Below are 15,218 nucleotides of genomic sequence, written 5' to 3'. Positions count from 1 at the left end.
GTGCTGCTCTGGAACCTCTGGATTCGTTCCATGGCAATTGTTTATCCGCCGAAACCGTCGCTGTTCTCGTGAGGATCGACTCTCCTCGGGCCATCGTTGGTCCGCTTCACGTCTCGCGTCTCCGCCTTTGTGTCTGCGGTTCTTTTTATCAATCGCTTGGCAATTGCCTCAGGACAGAGCCAGCCAAGTACAATTCCTCTGTCCCTTGCATTTTCAGCTCTTCTTCCCCTCTTTTCACTGAGTGAGCTGCGATTGACCGGAATCGTTTCATTTCTGCCTTTTTAGCATCACATCATGGCAGTCTTAGTTCAGGTAAGTTCTCTTAGTATCCAGATTTACTAGATAAAGTCGGTCCTCCGATCCGTGCACATGCTCAGAGCTCTCCCCGCTTTTTTTTTCTTCCTCAACGCTTGACTCAATGCTTGCAGCATCCACCCAACTAACCAGGTATGCAATCTCTTCTAGGGCTGATCACTACCATCTTGATCGTATATTTCCGATTTCTCCCACCGTGACACCACTCGCCACGAAGCTCTGTCTGTGCGGGGTGCCCAGCTGCATTGCTTGAGCGATCCTTATCAGCCACTTTATACCCTCTGTCTCCTCACCATTTTTTCTGGCTTTTAGAGGAACGACCGTCTCGCTCACCCCTGTAAGTCCCAAGCCGTGGCGTGGACGGAGTCTCCCCGGATCTCGCGCTAACTTTTTTTTTTCTTGCAAGAGTTCCTAGCAAACACTCCATCATGTCCCTGATGGAAGCGTCATCCCAGGCCCACGAGCCGGGAAAGGACCTGAGCGCAGAGGATATCCAAGAGCGATCATTGAGCAGCCATGACGGCGACGCGGAACCGAACAACGAGCCCGATGTTGAAGATATCGAGCGCATCTACAGGTCCGTCTCATCTCCTTCCTAGGTGCGAAAGACACCTAACCTTGAATAGAAAATTGGACCTCCGTATCATCCCCGCATTCTGGGTCCTCTACTTCCTTTGCGCAGCAGTGCGCTCCAATGTCAGTCTTGCGCAAACCATGAATACCGACGCCGGTCACGATCTCGGCTCCGTCCTCAACGCTACTCCACACCAAATCTCTACGGGTCTGGCGCTGTTCTACGTGTGCTACGTCGTATTCGACCTGCCGTCCAACCTCATAATGACCCGACTGAGCCCGCACGTATGGATGAGTCGCATCGTCATCAGCGTCGGTGTCATTGGCAGTTGCATGGCCGCCATGAAAGCCGCATGGAGTCTATAGTTCGTCCCCCGGCCCCTGTGTCACCTTTCATGTCTGCGCAACAGCAACTAACAACCCCAGCCTCCTCCGTCTCCTTCTAGGTATCGTCATCGCGGGCATGTGGCCTGGCATGACCTACTACCTGACACTCTTCTACCCCCCATCGCGCACCGGCAAGCGCATCGGCCAATACTACACCGCAGCGCAAGTCTCCGCCGCAGTCGTCGGTCTGGTATCAGCCGGATTTCAAGAAATGGACGGTGAGCGCGGCATGGTCGGCTTCCAATGGATGTTCCTCGTCTACGGCGTAATCACCATCGCTGTCGGCATCGTCCTCCTCTGGTGGCTACCGGATCGACCCCTCGCCCCAGGCGTTGAACCTCCACACCGCAAATACCTCTGGTGGTTCCCACGCAGTCCTCCAGCCCTCACAGGCCGAGACGCCGAAATCCACTACCACGATCTCAAGCGCGTATACCACCGCGCGCAATGGACCTGGATGGACCTCGCCCGCGTATTCATGGACTGGCGCCTCTGGCCCCTCCTGATCATGTACTTCGGCGTCGTTGGCGTAGGCATCGGTGTCCAAAGCTACGCCACGGTAATCATCGAAGCAATCAACCCCTCCCTCAGCGGAATCGACCTAAGTCTTCTCTCCGCTCCGATCTGGATCGTACGTCCCTCCCCGTCATCCCCCCTCTTACCAAACCAACCCACCAACTAACCCACCTGAAAATCCACAGATGGACCTCATAGCCATCGTCCTCGTAACCCCCTTCTCAGACCGCTTCCACCGCCACCGCGCCCTCTTCTTCTCCATCCCAGTCCTGCTCCAAATTCTCGGCCTCCTCCTAACCACCTATGCCGGAACCGACACCAACTCCTGGCCGCGCTACGGCGGCCTTCTAATCGTCGGCTTCGGACTGGGCCCGACCGTGCCCATCACCATGACCTGGACCGCGGAGGTATTCCAAGGCCGCCACGGCGAAGTAGGCGTGGCCACTGCGTCAGCAGTTGTCTCCGGATGGGGTAATCTGGGGAGTATATTGACGACGTATGCGCTGTATTCCGGGTGGAAGAGCGATTACGAGGCGCCGGGCAGGGCCAAGTATCGGAAGAGTAATCTGGTCATGGTGGGGATTTTGTGTGCGAGTATTCTGGCGGCGGTGTTGATGCAGGTTCTTGTCAGGGTGATTGATGGAAAGAAGGGTGGGGAGCAGGAGCAGGATAAGATTGTGGATGGGGCGGCGAGGAGGGAGGCGAGGCAGAGGGGGTTGGATGGGTTGGGGCAGGGGATGTTTAAGTTTTGGAAGAAGGCGCGGTGAGGAGATGGGGAATGTATGGGGTTTGTGTGCGTGGTGTGGGGTTAGGGGGGTCCATCTCTCTGATGAGAGCGGTCTATATCTATAGTATACACGATTATGATCACTGTATGTATGTATTTAATGCCAGTCAAAAAGCTGTTCCTGTTTTAGATGCCAGCAGCGACACCGCGAGTCGTCTAGATGAGGGAGAAATATCATGTCCAGCCCGTCGGGCAATGATTGTATTGACACACTATGTTACTGTGGTAAGTCGGCTATTAATCTATTCTCTGATCCTTCCGGTGCATGCCTGAAGCACGTTCCACCAGTTTATTTTCAAGTGACTGTCGGTTCCTCCGAAGTCCTCTATGCTTAACGTAACACATAACCCAAGTAGTGAAAAAAAACGAAATGCAAAACCAGCAGAGGGTAAGGAACGCAAGGCGAGCTCTGGCGGAGAGTAAATGAAGAGTCCCGAACTACCAGCTGAAGAATGAAAAAGAAATTCTATGTCTGCTCCCGAGTGTGCCAGGCTGCGCTATTGTCCACCTCCCTGTCGACGCCGGAGGGTATACGAGCGCTAATATGAAGTGTATTCACATTTTTAAACGGTATGTAACGCATTTAGTTGCCACCCATGAGCTGGTAAACAGTTAGTCATCTGCGTGATCATATCTCAAAATTCAGAAGAACTTACAGTCTCAACAATAATACCGGTGATCTGGTAGGGGCAGGCGTTACTGGCGGGACGACGGTCCTCGAAGTAACCCTTGCCATCCTTGGCGACCTGGCGGGGAATACGGATGGAGCCACCACGGTCGGCAACACCATAGCTGAACTTGTCGATGTTACCGGTCTCGTGACGACCAGTGAGACGCTCCTCGTTACCCTCACCATAGACGGCAATGTGCTCAACATGGCGGGCCTCGAGCTTCTTCATAGCGGCCTCAATGACCTTCATACCACCCTCAGCACGCATCGAAGCGGAAGAGACGTTGGTGTGGAGACCGGCTCCGTTCCAGTCACCCTTGATGGGCTTGGGGTCGAAGGAGATCTTGACACCAAACTCTTCAGCGACACGGTGGAGGAGGAAACGGGACATCCACAGGTGGTCACCCACTGAAGATACAATTAGTATTGATACGCACAAGTTTTCGACCGGTATGGGTTAACTCACTCTCAATGCCGTCGCAAGGACCGACCTGGTACTCCCACTGGGAAGGCATGACCTCGGCGTTGATACCGGAGATCTTGATACCGGCGTACAAGCAAGCACGGTAGTGAGCCTCGACGATGTCACGGCAGTAGACCTTGCCGGTACCAACACCACAGTAGTAAGGACCCTGGGCACCGGGGAAACCACCACGGGGCCAGCCGTAAGGCCAGCCATCAGTGCCGAGAAGGGTGTATTCTTGCTCCAGACCGAACCACCATTCTTCCTTGGCGTGGATCTCCATCAGACGGTTGGCCTCGTGGCGGTGGTTGTACTTGTTGGGAGTTCCATCGGAGTCCCAGGTCTCACAGAGGACGAGGATGTTGTCACCAAGGCGGAAGGGATCGGGGAAGGTAGCGACGGGGCGCAAGTAGACATCGGAGTTGTCACCGGGAGCCTGACCCGTTGATGAACCGTCAAAGTTCCATTCGGGGAGCTCATCGACCGATGTGACAGGCTTGGAGAGAGTCTAAAGCGCAATGATGGGTTAGCCCGAGACGCGCTATGTCACGTGCGACGGGTGGGTGCAGCCGGCGCGTGCAGGATCGAGTCACCGTGCGCAGGGCTTATCGGTGTTCGAGGGAGCCATGATAACGACGGGTCCCTCGTCTCAATCCAGGACAACGCCCGGCTCCACACGCGTGCAGTGAATAAAGGAAGTCGAGGGAATAAAGGAAAGTGCATACCCTGGTCTTGCTACGGCAGCCACCGACGGCGTCAATCCAGATGTACTCAGCCTGGACGGTACCTCGCTGGTCGAGGGACATGTACTTCATGAGCTGTTTCCAGCCAGTCAGTATGCATTTTCCTCAGAACCGCAAAGCGGCTGAAGAAAGATTATGCAAGGTATTAATGAGAAGATGAACGCACATTCTCCGTGTTGGAGATGACGGTTGCTTCACCGGAAGACTGTAGCGAAAGTGTGAGTCAGCGAATAGTTCTCAATAAATTCTTGGCAGGCAAGCAAAGCAACAGAAGCAAGAAACAGATTGAGAGACTGGTAGTGGAAGGACATACCATTGTGAAGTGTGTGTGATGTAGAATTAAGATAAATTCTTTTTTGTGGTTATTGAGCTTGCTAACGCAAAGCTTGTTCAAAGACGTTTGACTTTGAATTTGTGATCAAGTCCAATGACGATAAACGCGAGACAATCCAAAAGATTGGTCAAGAGCAAAGTTGATAGCGAGAGAGGGGAAGGACCCAGAGATATAAGAGAGAGAAGCTTGGAATAAAAGATGGCGGAGAGAGGAGTGAGGAGGAATGGAGATTGTAAGTCAGCGGTTCAGTGGGTGGGGAGGGATATCCTTTAAATTTAAGAGAATCAGGAAGGCGGGCTTTTGCTGGGGAGGGGGGCAAAAAAAGTCCCAGACAAAAATGGATCTGGAAATTCACAAAAATAACTCTGAAAATTACCGTCACAGCTTTCGGGCTGCGTTTCGGTTGCTGGGCATCCGCTTTCGTATTACACTTTTCTTTCCCACCGCGTCCGTTTCGCCGGATACACCGATCGCATTCAATATGCGAGGAGTTGAGGTCGCATTTGCTGCTTTTTTCGCATTTGCTTCATTGGACATCACTGCTTCATGTGGTGATTTAATTAAAATTCTATGGATCAACTTTTGTTGCTCAACTGATGGAGTGAAATGTAACTTTACCCATCATTCAAGTCAGATTCACTGACACCAGATGAATGCGGCAAGGCTGCAGGTTAGACCAGGGTTTGTTACGCCACTATTTCCATCGCCCATCCATTGTAAGGACTAGACCCAACACTGGCTTTTCCGATATCAAGTCTACGTACGCCGGTCTTTTTCCCAGCGTGGGCATGTCCGCGGCTTGCTAAAATTCACGCAAGACTTGCTAATGGAAAATTGATTCATCACTAACGGTGAAGATGGCAGGATATTGCATTAGCCATGGAAAAATGGGATTGTCCATGTCGGGTAATGGGAACACCTTGTCCACCGATATGCGTATCCGGGTCCAGAAAGAAACAATATTACCCAAACGGGTAAAATTGATGCAACAGCTGGGAAAAGTTCCCCCGTCTTTCTTTTCTTCTTTTGTCTGCCAGGACAACCTTCCGTGGAAGGCCACTACTGCAGTCGGATAATTTCCTAGAAAGCGCAAGTCGTAATCCAGACTATCTGAACCTTGATAGGCATTACTCTCCTCCATTGGGATTCATCCATGACTGAGAGTATTAATCACAGCAATCTCATTCGAACCCGCAAAGCGGTTGCCCCCTTCCTTCCCCAGATAATCTTCCCACCCCACGCGACGGTGATCTGAAAACAGAAGCGACCACTCCTGTTTGAGTTCCCACCGTGCACCTGCCAGCTATCAGGGCAGGATTAAAATTAAGGAATAAGAAAATAACAGCCACTTATCTCGTACTTTTCTACTATCAACTCTATGCACACCGCATCTCGAACGATCATGTCTGCTGACCTTGTCCTCCCCCCCCCCCCCCCCCCACACAAAAAGTAATCATGATATTGTCTGATCCCTCACTTTTTCCCTCTCTGGCCTTTCGTTACCCAGAGATAGCGACAGCAATTAGTTGCTAAGAGGAATTATCAACCAGTGGTCGGTTCCGATGCATATCAGCTGCAGGACCCGAATAGCTCGAACGTTGCCTGCGCCTAATCGCATTGACATGGGATCCTATTGGTAGGTGTGACATGATGGCTGCAATGATAGGAAAGACATATCGAGGTACCGGTGTCTATCTTTCCCGTCTTATCTTTGATGCAATTTGGGGGATATTGAAGCGGATGGCAGTAGTGCATTGCCTGACTACCACTACTACTATCATGAAGCTTGTGTTGAGTGTCTACTGGTTATGACCAGATATCACGGATGAATTACCGGGGCGCCTGATAGGAAACAAATCACGACCTTCCGTGTAAGCGCCAATACACAATTTGTTCCATTCACAATACGCAAATCCTGTACCTGCGGTTATCTAAATTGGGAGGATTTCCCTTATCAGTGGCTGCCCCTCAAACCCCGCCATGAGTCGCGTGGGTGGATCATGGCGCGCCTGCCGACTGAAGTTTTTTCACTTATCGGCCTTTTCATTTCCTTTTAATCGCGCATGGACAATACACTTTGGGTCGACGCTTTGCCCTTTCCGCACAGCAGTCTCAAAAAAGGCATCACGATCGAACTATTGTCCCTTATCCAGGCTACCGGCCCGGTGGAATATCCCGTTCCCATTTCACCTCCCGTCAACTCATATCAGTTGTCCACAGGATGCTTGTACATTGCGCATACAAAGTCTGACAGCTTACCACCATGAAATACAGTTACACACAAGCGGGTAAACCCAAGAGAGGGCATGTCCCGGATGCCTTGCCTCGCAACGCAAGTCGACTGGCTGATTTGCCGGGAGTGGGGCGTGGCAAAACATTCCTTGAAGGGAGAATGGCAAGAGAGCCGCCCGCCAGCCCCGAGACCGGCCACTGTTTCCATGTTAACTGGAGTTATAATTAGGTTTTGTGACTAATATCATGTGAGTACGGTGTGTTACTCGTGGGCGCACCGCCTCTTCTGCCGAGCCTGAAGGGAAAAACGGTTCCAGAAGGGAAAAAGTCAAATGAACGGCGGATGAATGGATGGAGGGGGGAAAGGGAAGAAGGGAAAAAAAAGAGGTTACTCCTGAGTTAGAGCATCCTTGTTCAACCCCAGGATTTCCCATCCGCATGCTCTGCGGTGACCCATTCGTCTGTTAGTGTCCGATCGTGGGTTTGGTCATTCCCTTTCTCCGCGAGTCTTTGTCTGCCGGGGGTGGGTGGAAGGGGTGCTGCAGCAAATGACAGAGAGGCCAAGTCGGGAGTTTCAGGAATCCGCGAGGGAGAGAGTGGCTGCGTTTCCGATCAGCCCTGTGGACGTCATGGCTGGCCTCCACACGGTGATGCCAACATGAGGTATCAGATGTCATTGTTGGAGAACTGGGCAGGATAGCCTGGTGGAATCCACCTGGGAGGCATCAGGTTCAGTGTCTTAAACCGTGCGCCATAAAAGCGTCATCTTCCTTCAACACATCCCTCCCGGTTACTGTGCGAATCTGGAAGCCGGGCTGTGTGCCGCGCCCCAGAATAGAACGGGAGCGAGAATAGCAGGAACTGAGCCATCACTGACTGTGGCGCTGCACAATGACTAGCCGAGATGGGTCTAGTGCCCTCCAGCCGACGACACAGTACACAATCCAAGTGACCACTACCATCATCACCCTACTTGACTCGTATCTGATCGTGATCCGAGTTTCACATTCATCCTGATACAGTAGCCCGATCCCCCCCCTGAATGAAAATGATACACAAAATAGAAAAAAATGCAACCGCATATACACGGACGGTAATGCCGAGTACGAGTGGACCAACTTACTCACCACCACCGGACTGACCAACAGCTGCAGCATATGGTGAAAAACTAGCAGACCAAGGATGGGTTCGGGCGTCACAACAGTGGACTGGCGGACCACGATGCAAGCCTCTCAGCATATCAAGAATCAATATATCCCTCACCGGCCAAGCAGAAAAAGAATTCAAAGCCCCCATTTCCGAATTAACCCCTCAATGAAACGGATGATAAAACTAATCAGAACATGGTTCTGTCTGTAGATCACGCCCTTTCAGTTCGCGATGCTTATCGTGGCCTTCTCATTGGTTGGTTGCCGGTGGTCATGACAAACGACGCTGACTGGTTTCGGGCCGACCAGAGCGATTAGGTGAGATGCGATTTACATTTGTGTAACTGGGAGATACAAAGTTGTTTGCTTCTTTGCGCTATACTTGAATGGTATTGATATTAACCTACTAGACTACTATATCGCTGAGCTCTCTTATCGTGATATTGTTTAGTAGTACGGAGTACTATATACCTTCATCCACATCTTCACCACTACATAGACTCATCACTATACATATAACATTCCATCCTACCATTCCTTCCCCTACAGAAGCTGATAATAGTAATATCCATTATTCACAATCATGATCCCTCGGAACATATCCCTGAGTCGCCATATGAAGTAAATGCACATGCACATGCAACACCCCCAGAGTTCCGAGAAATCCAACCATATACAATCCGAAGCCGATCAATCGACACGTTCGAATGCCATCACATTCCTCTATGCTTACGAGATCATGAGGATCATCACCATCCACTCCTCATCATCCAATTCTCATACTACAAATCACTCACTTATCGACTACCAAATTCGTATACTTACATACCTACACCACCACAATGACCCAACCCAAACCGGCACCAACAATACAATAGTTTAACCCATCTGCACGACACATCCAATTTCACTTCAATAATGACAGGTCATATCGACATGCCTAGTCTACAGCAAAGAACCCCAAGGGTAGGGTCTTGAGACTTCTTCTGCATGAATAGAAACCTTAATTATTGCAGATGATGAAGTACTATAGAGATGGTAGGTAGCTGTCCGACACACAGCAAAAAGATCTTCAACAAGGTAGTAGTATCAATGACTCAAGCCCGGGGATTCCGATTAGTTAACTAGTTAGTCCAGTCCTCAAGGGACAGACAGGGACAGGGCCAGCATCAGCACCAGCCACAGCAGCGATCTCGGCCGCGGAGTAGTAGTAGCTTTGTTGCATTGCAGGTATGTATGTATGTATGTATGTATGTATCATGCGGTGCCTGAATATGGGGTAGCTGAAGTATTTACTCAGCTAGCTAGCTAGCTGAGGTTAGAATTCCATACCGGAACCTACCTACTTTGTATACCTACATGCTTACAAAATTTTCAACTGAAGTAACCGGGAGAGACTACTAAACCATATAACCGTGAAACAGAAACAAAAACAGAAACAGCAACGAAGAAACTTACGTACATACGTACATAACATACATACATACATGTAATAATAATTCAATATCAACAGTAAAGTAAATTAAAAGAGAAACAAACAAACAAAAAAATAATAGGAAAAGAATTGAGTGAAAGAAAGAAAGAAAATACCTCAACAAAGTGTAAAAATTCAATCAAAAGCCTAGTCTAAACTAAGTACCTGACACTTACCCCCAAATTCCCCATAGTTAGGCATCCAGTTTTAGCCAGTCAGGGAGAGTAATTCGCGCAGTTGATCAAAGGGGGGGAAGGGAGTGCCGCCAGGATAAAATTTTTATTTTAGTGCATAATACTAGTAACGTCTGAGCTTCAACTTCGTTCCTCATTTTCTTGATTTCATCATTCATTTTGGCGGAAAAGTAGAAGAAGAAGTAAAAAGAAAGGAAGAAAGACACGGGATGGATGCAAAGTGCATACATACATAGTGACTTAGACAACATCTAAATTTTCAACTGTATCTTCTTTGCAATGTTTCAATTCAATTTCCGAGTATGAAGGAAGAGAGGGATTTATTTCCGCATATTTACATACGTACAGTACAGTAGACTAATAGGGGAATTCTCAAGCACATGTAGTAAATAGCAGTGTAAACCCTCCTTGCATGTTGTTGGGGTTGAGCTTTAAAATTTAATCCCTCATACTCTATTTTTATTTTTTCGCTTGAAAAGAGTCGAAAATGTGGCGGTCGGTTGGTTCAATTGGCTTGTGACTCAGTTGATCGGTTTCAGAGGGATCGGGTGGTGATCTACTCATCTATACCGCCTCGACTTACTACTACTACTATTATTATTGTTGGGCCATTTGCCGATTTTAGTTACCAGTAGATACTCATAGGTATAAACTTGCTATAAGTCATTGTGGATTCTTATACATATTATAGACTTGCGAGTTACAACAAATCCATTGGTTAAACTAGTTAACTACTTCGTATGGAAATGCTAGGACAGTTGTCATCAAGGCTGGTCTAGATTCCCGAGGCTCCTCTTTTTTGTGTTTGCCCCTGCAGATGGGCCGATGGACAGACACCCACGTAAGTTAACCCTCGCTCTGGAACTTTGACGGTCAGGTGCTTTTTCTATTTGCTTTTCGGTCTGGCATACTGTACATTTCATTCGCTTTCTGTCTTGCTAGTATTATTTTTCGGTGGGCCGGTTGTGATTGTTGTGATTGCTTGTTCGATTTGACCGGCATTCCACCGTTAGTCCTGTCAAGTTGCCTCGGATCTAGCTCCACACCCACAGGGTCACCATGGTCAAACACATGGCCCCTTCCCAGTAGTTGTACAGGACTGCATCACATTAAGCTTAGATTCCCTTTCACATGCCCGAGTCCATATCAGGTGGTTTAGAATCGGGTGTTACAGAGTTGGTTTTGTTTGGGATCAACTGGTGTATGACAGCCTCTAGCACCCATCCCACGCAAATACTGCACAGACCGTGATCCAGGAAAAATGGGCCGAGTCTGCTTCCAGAACATCGGTCGAATCTTCGGCAAGTCCCCACGTCTGAATTAGTGCGACTCCTTGTCGAGGATATCCCAGCTTGCATCACCGCTGGATGAGATCGATCGCTCTCCACTTCCGACGCAGTGGACGATGCGTATCCCTTCCCCTCTCACTGTCTCAAAATCCGCTGCAAGTTTCAGCGGCCCTTCCGCTGCCGCGCCCATCGTAAAATCCATTCCACCAAGATCCCAATGTCCTGTGATATTTCCAGCACATTTGCGATTTTGCTTTGCAGCTCGAGAGTCTTTCTCTCTGGGGTGTCCTCCATGTTGTCTGTGGTGGTAGTGTTATTGTCATCTAGGAGACCCGTCATGTCCACAACGGAGACCCGGCCGTTCAGTCCAACTTCCAGGCTAATGGACACCTTCGTTAATGCCGCCTCCACGAATTCCGACGCTTCGTCTGGTTGATCCACCGCGAAAAGTAGCATGATCACCGGTGCTTGTCCTAGTTGCGTCCGCAACGTTACGTCTACCTTGACATCATCAACAGTAGAATCGGGACCAGAGTTTCCGTTTCCCACCCCCACAGGGCCTTTACCCTTAGCACTAGGCGAAGTTGCTAGTTTCTCGAAGCCCCCCAGCAATGCATCAAGCCTCTTCTCGTTCGGGTCGGCATTGCTCAGAATGATGACATCTTTCTTCGAATTTCCATCGGTAAACCTGGGTGGACTGGACGAAATATTCGAAGAATCAGCGGGCGTGGCGGGTTTATCCTCATCGGGCTTGTACGAGGAGCTAAAAACGCTGCGGATAAGGTTGGCCAAAAAGGCGTACTGACGAAGGATCTAGAAAAATCTGTCAGTAGTCGACACATACATCTGGGTCACCGAATCATACCGGGATAATGTCTGCGAGTTGCCGGGGATGTGCAAATGGGATATCCCTCAATGTTCGGCCAGCAACAGACTCAAATGGCTGAAAAGTATAACTGTGATGCTTCGTACACGGCTTGCCCGTACTGTCAACCGATTGCACCGACATTCTGCGTCTCCTCCGCTCAAGCTGAGAGGCCTCCTCCGGCCCCAAACCCATAGCTCCTGCTGCCGACAAAGGCGACCAGCCCGGGGCCAGGAGTCCATCGTAGGTGACCATCTTAAATTCTTGCGGCAATTGCATTCCAAGATGGCGGTAGATATCAGATGCTGCCAGAATAGGTAGATCCAGTGCCGGCTCCAACTTCGCCACGAATCGACGATTAGGAGCAGAAGAGCCCAGCATGTTCGAGTCAAGTGCCATGGCGTCAGGGTGACCTTGGTTATTGGTCAACGTCGCCGGCGGATCAACCCAATTGACAACTGCAGCTTCAGACCCATGCGCCTCACTCGACGACGGCCCATTGTCATTGTTATTGACTCCCGTCAACACCTCAGACCCAACCCAGTCCTTCGACACACGGAGAGATGGGTAACCCTCTTCGCACTCCACTACGATACTCCATTTCCCCTCCAAACTGCTCGGCTCATCATCCGATGGCTGCCCATTCGTCGCATCAATCACCATCGCATCAGATGACGTCCTCTGCTTCTCCTTCGCATCCAGAACCCGTGCTTGCTGCACCCAGTAATCCAAACCGAGTCCAATGCGACTCCCCTTGTGCATACACGGCTGGCCAACCCAGCCACTGCACAGATGGTCGTACACCCCCGCAAACTTGCGATGTTTCCACTCCGCCTCCCACACGCGCTTCAAGCTCTCGTAAAGACCCTCAATGGCCTCGAAACAATTAACCTCCTGACTGAGCCGATCATGTTTGGCAAGCCACTGTAGATTCTCATGGAACCCACGCAACGACTTCCAAGCACCCCGGTCCCCTTCCTCCGGCGACTGTATCAAATCGCGCTTAAGCACCGCCGTAGCCTCGTCACGCTGCTCCCCATCTTGCGCATCAGGCGTCGCATACTTCAGACTAACATCCTTCACCACATTATACCCCCGGTGGAAGTCAATCTCCAGATCGACAAAGTTCCCCGCAATGCTGAGACTGTCTTCCTGCCAAATCGACTCGAACCCTTCGAGATCACTCAGTCGCTCAATACCCTCCCTGCACACACCCCGCCCCGAGACTCGGGCTCGTAGGAGCTGAACCACATCATCTATATGTCTTCTGCGCTCCTCCTCGCTGTCACGAGCACCCCCGAGCTTCAGTCCCGGCATGCCTAATGCCTGGATATCATTCTCGTTCATGCCTGCGCCGACAAGACCATCGTGTCCGGCGGGGGACGGACTGATCCCGCTATAGCCACCAAGCGCGAGGAGAGCCGACGGGGAACTGAAGGTAACGGGGTCCTCGGCTCCGGTAGTCGCGGCGAGAGGGGTAGAATATTGGTGCATTGAAACGGGGGGTTGGTTGTGTCCATGACCGGAAGCTGAGGGCGTTCTCGTTGACGGCGATTTGTGGGAAATCGGACGGGCCATATGAGCACCAGACGGACGAGGCGACGAGGTCAGATGTGTCGGAGTCGCTCCGGGGTTTGGCTTCGATGAGGGAGTCGCCATGGTGGTGTTTATTGAAGTGAGATCTATCCACCTCGAATAGGAAATTTACAAAGTGTATGAAGTAGCAAACAAAGGCTGGGTATCATGCAGAAAAATAGAGAGATAATGGAGAAGGAATCAAGCAGCCGATGAAATCATGGATGCTCCATACGTCGGACGACAGCAAAAACACACGACTTGAGCGGGGCAAACCGAAAGAGAGAGAATGATTGCGCAAGCGCCACTGTCTATTCAAGAAAGTATAGTAGATGAACCTCCATAACAAACGCAATCAAGAACCACAACCCAGGGAGCTAAATCGCAATGGAGGGGGGAAAGCCGAACAGATGGTCGTGCCTAGTACTGACCATCAACTGGTCGCGGCCGCAAACGCGCAGTCACATGAGTTTGCCCTGTTTGTCTGCGCAGCGTCATAGTTTCTCCAGGTCTTCGGATATTCTACCCAGCGTTTATTTACTAAGTTCAATTGAACTCCAATTCTTTTCATCGGCACTTCGTTTAAAATGTTTGGCATTCGCTCGTTCGTCCGCCAGACGCCTAGGTGGACGCAGCTCCGAGCTGTGTCCACGCTAGAGGGCCATTCTCACATCGTATGTACTACTTCATTCAAGAGCTAGCTAAACCGCAGCAATCTACAAACCAACCCTACTAACTTTCCTCTCCAGTACGTCTTCCCCAAAAACGGCACCAACGTTCTCTCCCTTCTCCCCTCCGAACCCACCAACCCGGACCTCGCCCTCGGCGTGACCTCCAAGCTCCCCCCAACACCCGATTCCTTCAAAGAGAACCCGAAATTCCTCAACATCCTGCAAGAAGTGATCGCGGAGCATGGATACAAAGACCCAGAAGCTGTTTCCCAGGCCCAGGTGATGGTCTCAACAGCAGGCGCGAACCTAATGTCTGGGGGAGTGCTGATGGGTGGCGCACGTTCGAGGAGACGGCGCGGCGAAGTCGGTGACTCCAGTGGCGGAGCTAGTGGTCAAGGGGGTGCTGGTTCGGCGGGGAGGGGAGGCTGGATTCATTTGTCGGATGGTAGACGGCCGCCGGAGTATGGGAGGATTGCTTGGTATGTCATTTTTTCCCTGTTCGTTCCTGCGGAATTGGGTGTGAGCTGACGAGGCGGGATGAATAGGCCTGAGGATATCTTTGGGAGTCTGGAGGTGGATGCTGATGGGAAGTTTGTGGGAGGGAATGGTAATTATCAGGCGAGTGGTATGTTGTGTGATTGATTGATTATAAGTTGTTGGGTTGGGTGATGGTGTGGCTGACCTTGGTTAGGGACTTATCGGATTGTGACTCGTGATGGAATGTAGGTTCTTTCTATTCCTGATATGACTGCGTGAGTTGTGCTAACGGAAGATTAGTTTCGGTCTGAGCCCATTTCTACGGGAGAAGTTGGTTCAGAGACTGCGCCAGCAAGAGTCTCAATAGGCTACTTGGTTAGGAGCCTTGTACAATAGTTCATGATTGTATTACTTAATGGGCTTTGTGGGATAGTATCTCCATTCAAACTGCTGGCAGTTGACACAATTGGATCATGCCTGAATTACAGATGATTAGCTCCCGGGT

At 50.4% G+C, this 15,218-nt stretch overlaps 5 protein-coding genes across 5 annotated transcripts; 3 read left to right on the top strand and 2 right to left on the bottom strand.

Annotated features, from left to right (window-relative positions):
- Positions 1-743: 743 nt before the first annotated feature.
- On the top strand, positions 744-2,558 carry BO79DRAFT_141115 (putative MFS transporter; the record flags this gene model as incomplete). Its single annotated transcript, XM_025678242.1, has 4 exons — positions 744-892; positions 942-1,253; positions 1,315-1,906; positions 1,977-2,558. The coding sequence occupies 4 exons, from the start codon at positions 744-746 to the stop codon at positions 2,556-2,558; spliced, it is 1,635 nt and encodes a 544-aa protein (XP_025542225.1).
- A 269-nt stretch (positions 2,559-2,827) lies between these two features.
- On the bottom strand, positions 2,828-5,025 carry glnA (glutamate--ammonia ligase). Its single transcript, XM_025682242.1, has 6 exons — positions 4,768-5,025; positions 4,621-4,659; positions 4,437-4,529; positions 3,715-4,219; positions 3,235-3,656; positions 2,828-3,179 (listed from the first exon to the last, which is right to left on the bottom strand). Exons 1-6 carry the CDS (start codon positions 4,768-4,770, stop codon positions 3,162-3,164), a joined length of 1,080 nt encoding a protein of 359 aa, XP_025542224.1. The 5' UTR covers positions 4,771-5,025; the 3' UTR covers positions 2,828-3,161.
- Positions 5,026-6,726: 1,701 nt separating this feature from the next.
- Positions 6,727-7,194, top strand: BO79DRAFT_74877 (uncharacterized protein). Its single transcript, XM_025689690.1, has one exon. The coding sequence runs from the start codon at positions 6,769-6,771 to the stop codon at positions 7,078-7,080; it is 312 nt and encodes a 103-aa protein (XP_025542223.1). The 5' UTR covers positions 6,727-6,768; the 3' UTR covers positions 7,081-7,194.
- Positions 7,195-10,866: 3,672 nt separating this feature from the next.
- BO79DRAFT_168452 (RNA polymerase II mediator complex middle subunit MED1) lies at positions 10,867-13,899 on the bottom strand. Its single transcript, XM_025679424.1, has 2 exons — positions 11,991-13,899; positions 10,867-11,938 (listed from the first exon to the last, which is right to left on the bottom strand). Exons 1-2 carry the CDS (start codon positions 13,647-13,649, stop codon positions 11,288-11,290), a joined length of 2,310 nt encoding a protein of 769 aa, XP_025542222.1. The 5' UTR covers positions 13,650-13,899; the 3' UTR covers positions 10,867-11,287.
- Positions 13,900-14,120: 221 nt separating this feature from the next.
- On the top strand, positions 14,121-15,080 carry BO79DRAFT_243708 (uncharacterized protein; the record flags this gene model as incomplete). The annotated part of the gene is made up of 5 exons (XM_025685311.1): positions 14,121-14,239; positions 14,315-14,715; positions 14,782-14,861; positions 14,928-14,958; positions 15,014-15,080. Exons 1-5 carry the CDS (start codon positions 14,153-14,155, stop codon positions 15,078-15,080), a joined length of 666 nt encoding a protein of 221 aa, XP_025542221.1. The 5' UTR covers positions 14,121-14,152.
- Positions 15,081-15,218: the final 138 nt, after the last annotated feature.

The sequence above is a fragment of the Aspergillus costaricaensis genome (genome assembly GCF_003184835.1).
Source record: "Aspergillus costaricaensis CBS 115574 unplaced genomic scaffold BO79scaffold_7, whole genome shotgun sequence".
Lineage (NCBI taxonomy): Eukaryota > Fungi > Ascomycota > Eurotiomycetes > Eurotiales > Aspergillaceae > Aspergillus > Aspergillus costaricensis.
The sequence above is the reverse complement of the archived record's forward strand: the minus strand, read 5'-3'. Positions and strand labels throughout refer to the sequence as shown.

Coding starts and splice junctions, on each gene's coding strand:
- glnA (XM_025682242.1), bottom strand. Junction 4,530..4,620: donor TCATCTCCAACACGGAGAAT/GTGCGTTCATCT, acceptor GGCTGGAAACAG/CTCATGAAGTACATGTCCCT. Junction 3,657..3,714: donor TCCTTGCGACGGCATTGAGA/GTGAGTTAACCC, acceptor TTGTATCTTCAG/TGGGTGACCACCTGTGGATG.
- BO79DRAFT_74877 (XM_025689690.1), top strand. CDS start 6,769: ATGAGTCGCGTGGGTGGATCATGGCGCGCCTGCCGACTGAAGTTTTTT.
- BO79DRAFT_168452 (XM_025679424.1), bottom strand. CDS start 13,649: ATGGCGACTCCCTCATCGAAGCCAAACCCCGGAGCGACTCCGACACAT. Junction 11,939..11,990: donor AACTCGCAGACATTATCCCG/GTATGATTCGGT, acceptor AGATTTTTCTAG/ATCCTTCGTCAGTACGCCTT.